The 11655-nt window shown below is 29.3% G+C and overlaps 1 protein-coding gene across 1 annotated transcript in view; it reads left to right on the forward strand.

Moving 5' to 3' along the window:
• Positions 1-10473, forward strand: part of LOC121132470 (FMRFamide receptor) — a 68111-nt gene extending 57638 nt beyond the window's left edge. Inside the window, exons 5-6 of the mRNA XM_071886603.1 lie at positions 7196-7782; positions 8769-10473. Of these exons, the coding sequence (XP_071742704.1) occupies positions 7196-7782; positions 8769-8815 (634 nt within the window). The 3' untranslated portion in view covers positions 8816-10473. The remainder of the gene's footprint in view (positions 1-7195; positions 7783-8768) is intronic.
• Positions 10474-11655: the final 1182 nt, after the last annotated feature.

An 11655-nucleotide genomic window follows, 5' to 3' on the forward strand; every position in this document is an offset into this window, starting at 1 on the left:
CACAGCTTAGATACTAGTAAGGTTCAAAAGAGGACATACAACGACAGTTACTTCAAATTTGGTTTAATCAGTATGGGATACCCTTTTCCTTAGTGAGAGAGACATTCAGCATGAAATTTTCAAACCAAGAGATGGATAGGAAAAAACTCAAGCGTATTATTATTTTCTGCTCCGTATTTTTTTTATTCCTATTTCGTTTAAAAAAATTTCATTTTGGGTATGCAGTGTAATTTGTAATTATTAGAGTTGAGTAGTTTGCACAAAAATAATACCTTTCAAAATTAGAAAAGGAAGAACAATTCTTGCAAGTGTTTTTCTTATTTTTTGTTCATTATTTGATCAGTCGTCGTGGTATTAAATTTTCCCTCTGAAGTATAAATTATTGTCTATCTTTGGTGTAAGTTGCTTGAAAAATGCATAATAAAATTAATATTTATGAATATTAATATTCCTACAATATTTATTCTGCACTAATGCTTTTTACAATGTAGAATGTTCGCTTTTTTATGGCAGTAATTCATTTTCTCCCATCAAATCATATAATAAGCAGCTGCAATGCTCTAAATTTTTTTCATTAAAAACTACTCCACTCTAGTAATTGTACATACTGAATTATAGGTTCTGAATTTAAATAACTATATATTGATATTAAGTTATTACATTTTGTTATTTTCTAATAATAAAAGACTAATTAGACTTGATTTGAACAAAATGGCCAGGATTGTTCTATAATCAATAATCCCTTACAAAAAGAACAAATTTTTTTTCTCTTGGATAACAAGGTTTATCTATAATTAAATTTAATTGTACGATTAAAATGAAAGTTAAGGAAATCAAAAACATATATATATAATTCATTTATCACGTAAAAATAAAAACAAAAACTTAAAACAAACAACACTTAATTGTAGTGTTTGTTTATAAAAGGACTATCCGTTTTGAAATACAGAAGTGAAGTTTCACAACAGATAAAACACCGGAGATATAATATTTCAAGGAAGTATATGTAGCAAATAAGATATTATGAGCCTTTGTAATAGTTGCATTAATCTTCTCCATTTTTCCAGAGTAAAAGGCTAAGAAATGATCTTTCTTCACGTTATGAAAATAAATATTTCCTCCAAAACTTTGAGATCTCACTTGATATTAGACAATGAGTCTTTCAATTAAAGAGAAAATGATCGCTCGTCTCGTCCTTGGTTCCACAAAGCCACATTTGTGTTTATTTCCGTAAAATTTTTTTGCCCTTACATCTAGAGTACCGGAAAGTATTCCATACCTAAGCTATTATTCTGATGAACATGTTTAGTATTATTTTGGAATAGTCAAGCTCTTCTTTCAAGGGAAATTTATTGCCCTTCTCTCCAGGTATATAAGAAAAGGGTCTTATATCTGAATATGACTGGATTTTCAAACATCTGACCTACTCAGTGAGAACAATCGAAAACGTAGTGGAAATGCAAGGCTTAGAACTGGTACATAACTCCTAAAAGGTAATTTATATTGTTCAAAGGTCATTTTGTTTATTAGCTCATCTGAATTTGCTGTTTCGTCCGCAAAATCGACACCACTCTTCCAAACTTCACACAGAGAGAACTTCTGATAGGAATATCCTCTTCTCAAAAGAGCAAAAGATATCAACGACTCCACTTGATAGTCTTTAGATCCTTTCTAAGTAAGTAGTCAACTTTTCCAGAACCCTTCTAAGAACTCTATAGGGTGTATTTGTGTACCTGTTATTAAAAAACATGAAAAATGAGCAATCAGAAATTTTCCTCTGTCCAAAGTTGTCCTATTCTTATATATTTTTTCTTATTTAATTTTTTAAAAAGTATTCTTCATCATAATAATATTGTGACAATTTTTTCACCATAGGTAGTTACTCGTAAAAAAAGGATCACTTTGGAAATTATATAAGTGTTCCAAGCCTAGGCTTTGTCCTAGGTGTAAAGACTGAAAGGTGAAAAAATCCACAAACTCGCTCAATCTTTCTGGTGAAAAAACAAAACAAGAAGATTTATTTAATCATTTTATTCAAATTAATGATTATTTTATAGGCCAAATACAATAGTACTTGTATTTACATAAGTGTCCTGAAGCCCTATAATCTAGTACTTATTTTTAAGTATTCATAAAACGCAAGAACTGATACTTAATTTTAAAAGAAGTACTTACAAATACTGAAATAATTTAGTACTTCAAAGAACTTTATACCTGAAATTATAAAAAATATTTATCTTATTCCGTCTAATATGTTTAAAAAATATATATACTTTCATCTACTGTCTATGTATTTGTAAGTAATAAATGATTATATAGTCTTTGATGTAGGTTAGAAAATTTATAATTCCTACTGGTTTGTTCAAAGATAAAAGCGGCTTCAATTTGAGAATGTAACAAGATGAAGTTCTCAGTTTAAGATTATTAGATTTATCCTTTCATTTTGAACGATAAATTGTCTTATTTACAAGGAATTCCACTGTCCTTTTCGTGTACAACGGCATATTTAGTAATAAAAAATGGAAGTTTTAGCCGCAGGCTAAAATGCTGTTGCTCTATAGAGTGATTTCAAATTACGTTACAATTTTTATGTTGTCCAATTTGTGGGGATAAAATAAACATGTTTTTTAACAAACTTTTTTGATTAATATTAAGAATAATAGTAAACTATTGGATGTGAAAATGGGATCAACTAATAGAATGACTTAAACCTTACAGTCTATGAAATTTTTATTGCTCAATTGCCCAGTTTTATGATAAAGCTTACCCTAAAATGTATTAAAAATACAAACTTTATTACATTTTTATACAATCCTATTTCCGTGTTGTAGATACAAATTAACTCTTACAATGGGAATAATAAGATATTTTCTTCTATTTATCATACTTTTCTCATCACTAATAAATAAAAAAATGTTTACAAATATAGTTCCAATATCAGAGTTTGGAATCAAATTAAATTTTATGCAGGTGTTGAATCTTTTTTTATTCTATTCATAAAGCCATTTGAAGGAGTTTTCTACGATTTATTGGAATTTTAGTAATTTAATCAAGTTAAATTTTATAGTAGTAAAAATGTTAATTTTGAGCCACTATAATGACATCTCCTACAATTATGATGCAAATAATGACGTCAGTGAAAATGCTCTATAGGGATGGAGATAAAATACATTGAGTGATGTCTCCTTCGTGATTGACCAAAAAATGTAATTTGCAGTAGTAATAAACATGTTGTGAACAACATGGAGGCCGTTTCGAATATTTTTATGTTCGATCTTTACTTTATTTTACATTTGTTAATATTTTTCTTTATGAAACTTTTCATTTATTATACAAGTACATGTAGGCTAACTTTGTACAAAATCTGGAGTGTTTGATGAATAAATAACTATATTTTTGATTTTCTTTTGGGCGTGAAACATTTTTACATACTAAAAATCATTTGCTTTTACTCAGCGTAAGCACTGTATGTATTTTATCTCTATGGGTATAGCCTGGCTGGTATTATACATTTTGTAGGTTTATCTTTATTTATGTGAGTCCAAGAAAGAGGGCCGGTTGTCTCGTGTTGCAACTTTGTTTGGTCTCCTCTAGTTATAATTAATTATGATATTCATATAATATGTTATATACATGATTTACATTAGAGGTTATCACCTGAAAAATAAAATGAGTCATTACTGTCTTAAAAGTCTCAAAAAAGCCACATGAAAGTAAAAGTTCTTGCATTAAAATAAACTTGCCTAGGACACCTACCTAATTCTCCCTTTTTACCCCGGAAAGTATTTAAATGAAGTAAAAAAAATCTTATTTGGTAAACTTTTTTTTGTCATCAATATAAAAGCTGTACCTATAAAAAAATGACTTTGAGTATTATGTAATATATTCCTAGAGGTAAATCATTTTTATACAACGATAAACGCTGTGTCACTGTGTTTTGTAAGAAAAAAGATAAAAATCAATTATGAAAAGAAGAAAATTCAGCAAAAAAAGTAATTTATTATTCGATATCAGTTTGTGTATTATAGTGTATATTATATTATTAATGTCAAATATGTATTTGTATGATAAATTTACTCCATATATTTGGAACAAAGACATCACAGCTTAACATTTTTTATAATTATATATTTTTAAATTGTAGCATATTTAATTTATATAACAATTTCAAATCGAATCTTTGTTCAGGAATACTTAATTATAAATGTGACGTACGCGATTTTTTGCAAAATATTATGTAAAGAGAAAGGACAATGTTTACAAGAAGTTCCGCATATTGCTTTACATCCATTAATGATCTCATCTTTAAAAGATGTATATAAATGTTTTTAAAATGTAACACAAGACTGAAAGGAACCTTGTTCTGGTAAATTAGGAGGCCTATATAGCTACTGCTGATTTTGTTTTCTCAGCTTAGAAGCCATTTAGCATTCCTGGAATAAACTAATACAGTCTCGTTGGTAAAATTAAAAAAATGGACGATTAAGTTAACAGAGTTTTTAAAAATATGTCAAAAACTTATATTCCTTTGGTCAATCAGTTCCTTGAATGTGATTAGAAAAATAGGATGAAGGTTGATTTTTTCACCAAGAAAAATAATTGAGGAAAAATGTTAAACTGAGGATAAAGAATGGATACGGCTCATGGACCAGAAGGAGATGTTAATGATTTAATTGCTCAATCCTTACTAGATTTTTCAAAGGTAGAAGAATTTCCTATGCCTCGAAATGCCGATGAGAGCTTCTATTGCTCTGTTAGAATATGAAGAATCTGTTTGGAAATCAATTAATCTATACAGATTTCAGTTGTCAAATACATATGTAGCCGCTCTATGTAATTTTCTTTTAGAAGATATACAATTTTTGTGCCTTGAATTAACCTTGATAAGCAAAAAGTTTGAAGGAAAGACAGAGATACAGGGAAATTTATGACAAATCCTACAAAAAAGGAATAACTTGAAAATTTAAATGTATTGATTTTGACAGCAAGATGACCTTTTTCAAAATGTTTAAAAGTATTGAATATTCATAGAGAAACAATGACTGCTTCAGATAAAAAAATATTTGACCATGAAAAAGAAAATCATCTCAGAATTACTAAATAAAATTGTTTTAATTTGTATTGGCATAAAATATAAGGAATTGTTACATTTATAATTAGAAATTAAATTGAAAGTAATACACTTTATAATTTTTATAAAAATCTAAAAACGATATACAAACAAATTTACGTCAGTCTTTCTTCCCTCTATTTAAGAACACCAACATGAATAAATTCATTTTGTTTAACCAAGAAGTGGAAAAGCGGATGATCCGGCGATATATATACATTCTGTGCATATAGATCATAACATCTTAAAAATCTATAGTTGTTTTCCTATTTGATGGTTCTAACACTTATTTAGGAATTTTGTTCCCCTGATCCTCCCTAATGTACAGTATACATATGTTTTTCTCAATTATATTGTATGTAGTAAATATTCTATAATTATCATATTCTGTTTTTTTTTTAATGAGAACAAATAATTTTTTCTATAACTGTTGTGTAAATCCGGACAGCTTGGCAAATTATATATGAAGTAATGAATAAGTTGTGCAGGGTTACTATATACATTATACATATATCATATATAATGATTAAAAAGCCTATCCAGGCTATTTTATAAACATAAACATTTATTATTTGTTCAGCTTCTTCCCGTTTTGTTGATCTGTCACATCAATCCATTTTGCGTTTATGTCGATCAATCAAATTAAATAGTTTATCAAACCAGTCATATCAGTCTGGTTCTAAAAAAATTGTCAGTCCTAGGACCCGTCCTTATCGGTCTTTAATGCCAACAACAATGGCTGAAATGATTTAGTCTCTAACTACCTTCTTTCAGCTATTCAACCTAACCTCTTTCATAACAACAAGAAGTTTAAATTTAGATGTATTTGGTAGGACGTATAATAAGCAGTTCTAGCTATCATTCAACAATTTTCATTGTTTTATATATTCTTCCATTCTAGCCTGGACTGAAGAAAATAAAAGGATAGCTAGGGCCGTAAGACTAATATTAATCGGTCCTTATGACCGATTACTCTGATAAAAGATGGGACTGATAAAAAAATAAAGGCCGAAGAGGGGAAACAAAAGATACTGATTCTTGGATGGATCAATCACTAGTAGCATATAATTGAATAATGTATTAATAGTTATGTTTAAAAAAAAAATGATTACCAAAGCAATGGGTATAGCTTTGATTCTGTCTTTACAAGACTTGAATTGCTCTTAGAATCAAAGATTCTATACTTGACTTGGAAAGCTGAGACTCAAGAGTTTAGACTATATTTTAAGAAATTTTCTCACAATTTTTTTTCCCACTGTATTCAAAATGATTTTTTATGGGCAAACCAAGTTCATTGTGAGCCACAATATGTAGCAAAATAAAAACTTTGTCATACTTAAGATATGTTCTTTAAAAATTCAGATTTATTATTACAAATTTATATTTACAAATTTATACTTGACACAGGAAAAGCCTTAACGCTTAAATCAACAAATAAACTCTTATGGACTTGGAATGAACACGAAAAAATAATTTGTTCTTAAAACTGGGCTTGAAAATATTAATCAAAGTCTTAGACGTGTGAAAAAAAAAAAACTGGAGACTCGACGTGAGATTTGATACGAAAGACTATGAACTAACAGTGTATTATTGACTTTCTCCTACTTGTGATCGGTACTAAAGTTTGCATGTCATTTTAACTGGAGTAAATATTTCCCATAAATGTGTTATAGTACAATCATAAATTGTTTATATTATACTTCAGGGGTATCTACAAGGGTTGGGCTAGAGAGGCTGTAGTAGACCCCCTCCCCTTTGTCAAAAAAATGAAGGATTTTTTTTTATATTTTTTGTGAATACTAGCTCTTAGTTTTTGATTTTTTTCCAAAAGATTTAATTTTTGTGAATAGCTCTGGATTTTTGCAACCCCCCACCCCAAAAAAAAAAAAAAAAAAAATAATCATATATATATATTCTTCTGCAGACGTCCTTTACCTAGAATGATTTGATTTTAAAATGATTTAATCTACATATATGTCTACTAGTCTGTTTGAGACAAACATTGTATTTTATTAACATTAAGAAAATTATTGTTTGTAGTAGTATATCTAATCCTTTCTAATTTCATACATTTATATATTTCAGATTAATTAAAAAAAGAGGAGATACTAGTCTTCGTGGACCCTTGAGCCGGACTCGCGATTCAAACATTGCTTCAAATTCCCAAAAGCTGGTGGAGGAAAATCGTGCTGCAATAGTACTTTTCTTTATTGTAGTGATGTTCCTTATTTGCAGTCTCCCTCGTGTCATTTTAAATTTATATGAAGTCCTCAAACTCAATATGCTTCGAGCAGTTGTTTCAAATAAATGCTATACTTTACCTCTTTGGGTTGATCTTCTCTCATCAGTGTCGATTGCACTCCTAGTTATAAATTCATCCATTAATTTTTTCGTTTATTGCTTTGTCAATAGAACATTTCGAAATGAGTTTTTTGCACATATGAATAGAATGTGGACCTTCATTACGCATCGTAGAGATAGGATCTTTGCAGGGTGTATATATGGATCATCAGAGCGTATTCAAATGGAAGGCTGTGTCAATATACGTAATAATAACGGACATGTTATTAATAATAGTAATAACTTTGAATTGGATCTTGAGATTCAAGATGGAAGTATAATGAATACGATGACAATGGAGCAGACAACAGAGACGATCAAGAAACAAAGTGGTAATATTTGTTTTTTTTTCTTCTCTTTGAATGTAGTGTGTTTAAAATGACTATTTTACAACAATTCGCAGTTCCAGGTAATTTTGGGTGAATATTATCGCCGGCGATAATTTTACAGCCTATATTTTTTTACCGCTGCAGATTTTCCAATATGACATATTTACCACCTTTTTATATTTTCGTATCATACGTTCGAACATAAAGGTTTATTGTATAAAAATGAGAAGAAGAAAAAAAGGAAATTCATATCATACTGATTGACTTATCATTAATCAGCAATTGATGAAGGAATTTTATAGTGATCTAATTTTGAATTGTAAACATTCAATCGATCTATTTATGGGACTTAAAATATTATCTCAAAATGGAAGAGTTGCTTAAAATAACACGTGATGTTGATATAAAATTAAACGACAATTATTACGACAAATATAATAGCTTTATAGTTATACAAAGTTAATACAAGTTAAACAACAGACATTCTCATCAGTAATCATGTTTTTCACTACAAAAGGTTGCGTGATTGGAGTTGATGCTCCTCCAAATAGTACTGACAATTCTTTTTTTATTATTATTTATAAATTATTTTCTCTCTTTCTATTTCTCCTTGCAAAAGAATTAATCTATTCGAGATACAACTGTAAAGTTCGAATTGATTATATAAAAACATAAAAAGGAGGCTTATATGTCTTGCAGCAAAATCTCTTTGAGGCAAAATTACATTTGATCATACGGTTTACAATAATAATAGCTAACTCCAAGTAAGACTTCTGATCAAAATCCTCACATAAGAGGAATAAAACAATTGTGCTAGGACATTAAAAAAGCATGCTTAAGCTATATCGATTGTATAAATTGATATTTTATCGACTGACTATGTAGATACAAAGTGTATAAGCAGTTTCATACCTGCATCTTATTTTATACAATATATACATACATTATCGAAGATATAAAATTCATATTTTTATTTTTCATTTTTATAGATACAATCATGGATGAAGGTACGGGTGTACTAACTACTAACGTTTAATCGAATAAAGATCACTTTACATATATAAATATATATACACTTGTTCTCAAAATTATGCATACACTTGTTGATTTTTGTAATTAACTTAGCCCTAACTTTGTCTTATCAAAAGCAAGGATCTTGCTTCAGATAACCTCTAGCAAAAGACCAGGCTAGCGTCTACATGTATTGCCCTGAGTAGGTGTGTCTTCCATGGGCTACGTCCATGGAGCTATACTCGCTCGATGGTAGTCCATGATACCTTTGTCCCCAGGGGGGTCTTGTTGACCTCTTGGCATAATTTAAGGTAAGTTGGGAGGATATCTTACGTTCCAGCCACGCCTGCTGATGTTTTTAATTATGTTAAAACTCATGTGCTAGTTAATTAGGATCTGGACGGTCGCCACAGGGTTATCATACTGCATTAAAATGACCTTGTAACCTTTTCCTTCTCTGTACTCTCTGGCATTCACAAGTTCTTATCTTGTTTAACAAAAATTTGTCACTAGACGAATATTAAACTATTTATAATCATCAGGAAAGACGCCATATTTATCTTTTTAAGATATCTTTTAAGATATCTTGAAAGAACTTTAACATAAAGATTAACACGTTTGACACATTTTCATTGACATTATTGTCACGGCTATGAATAATTTGGAACATTGCATTTTTTGGTTATCAATCACTACAGTACCCATTAAATCTTAAACTTCATTGAATTCTATATTGATGTCATTCTGTCACTTATTGGTACATATAAATATTTAAAAACAAATTGACAAAAATGTATTTGTTTCATCACGAAAAAGAAAAGTCACAAAAATTAATAGGGTTATGAAATTTTTTGAGAACAAATATATATATATATATATATCTGCATACTAAGGATGGGGTTCGTGTATTTTAATATTGAATAGCTTGAGGGTCGCTAGCTCGTTTTTTTTAAACATATATACATAGAAATATACCATACAAACTCCAATTATTGTTTAATCTTACGTGAAAACTTATTCGAGCAATTGTGATCGATTGCGTCGAGATCCCCCTCCTTCTACTCCAATAATATTTGTATTCTTCTTCACTTTTCTAAGTTATTTATTTATTGTTAGAATATTGCGATAATTGAATTTCAACTTTTCGCCGTCACTCTCTCAAATTTGGATATAGAAAGAAAAAGTAAATATATCCAACTTTCCATGATTTTGTCAATATTCTAATTTCCTAAAGAAAGTAAAGTAAAAAGTAGTCATTTCTAAAAAAGGTTATTTAAAAAATATGACTTAAAAAAAATTATGTCAAAATAGTCCAATTTTCATGTAAGAGAAATCCTAATAACAACCCTGATTACCCGTATTTTTATTGTTGTACCAAATATCTGCATGTTTATTATTGTAAAATTTTATTTTTGAATGTACCATGTTAAAACATTTATGAAAGATACAAATTCTATTTTAGATCCTTATTTCATTTAAAACTAAGAATTCAAGTACTATATTTATATGTATGAATGATATTTTTAATGGATTTTATTCAATAAGATTTATGTCTATGTCAATTCCTTTCAATTCAAAAATTATATACAATCGAGTATATTTATGTGTGTGTGTGGTTTAGTATTTGTACTTGTATTCAATAAGTATGTATTAAAATAAATGATGGATACATCACGTCGATAACTTTACTGTATCTCGCAACCTTTATTGGAAAAAGAAACAGGGAAAACAGAAAATTAGTCAGTAGGTAGCGTTTAGCCAATTTTTTATTTCATTGCTTAGCCAATCAACATTCAGAACAGACGTTACTTTTATTGCATTACACAGCCTCTCCTCAAAACGAAACAGAAAAAGTCCCAAACTCAGTTGTTAGTTTGCCAAATAAGTTAGTCATACAAACTGCTTTATATTTCAGAAGTACTCTCATATTATTGCTACACAATTTTTAAAATGAATTATAAATATATATTTCATAATACATCAATCCTACATAGTATTTTATTCGATACTGAATGATATTATTGGTTAATTGTATTGAAAAATAAGCATAGATATACGTTTGTATTTGTAAATTATAGACAAAATGTATTTCTAAAATTAATAAGATGGCCGATATATATACAGGATGCGACTTCCATTTAATAACCAACACAATTTTTTTTTAAAACAATGCAAAATGAAAGCATAATTTCTCAAAATAAATTAGTATTCAATTATAATCGGCTTTGGCGTAAATAAGAGCCTCGACACGACCTCGAAAATGGGAGCAGATCTTGATGATAATCTCTTTTTGCAGATTCCCGAATGCCTCCCCGATCCTTGCTATCAGCTCGTATTATATTCCATTTTTTATTACAGGAGGATCTGTTGGTGTGTTGCCCAGTCAATGAAGTCATGAAGTTGAGGTCAGAGTAGCTTAGATGCCAAACAATGGCTCCAACAAAGTTACAAAAAAAAATATGACTGTCTAACCTCATCATGTGAGCAGCATGCTTTGCTATTGATTCATAATCACGTCCAGACTTTTCCAGTTCCTTCCAGACTCTCCTAACAAAAGACCTGTCCCAGTTTAAAAGTTTGCAATTTCAACATTGTCTCGTCGTGCACAGATCCCAAAAAGCACTTTCCCACAATTGTGACCTAAATACTTTTATAAATTGATGCCATTTATTTTAAAACTGGTGCCAAACAATTCTGGCTAGCCACCAAAATCACAAACAACGTCCTGCCTACGGATGTGCAGTTGTCAAAAGTGCTTATAGTTCGTTTTTAAACAGCCAGCGCACGCTGTATATAAATAACGAGGTATCAACAAGAAATTGGATTCCTGTCCTTTAGAAAACGGTAAATGATTATATAATAATT

The sequence above is a fragment of the Lepeophtheirus salmonis genome, chromosome 2, assembly GCF_016086655.4.
Source record: "Lepeophtheirus salmonis chromosome 2, UVic_Lsal_1.4, whole genome shotgun sequence".
Classification (NCBI taxonomy): Eukaryota; Metazoa; Arthropoda; class Copepoda; order Siphonostomatoida; family Caligidae; genus Lepeophtheirus; species Lepeophtheirus salmonis.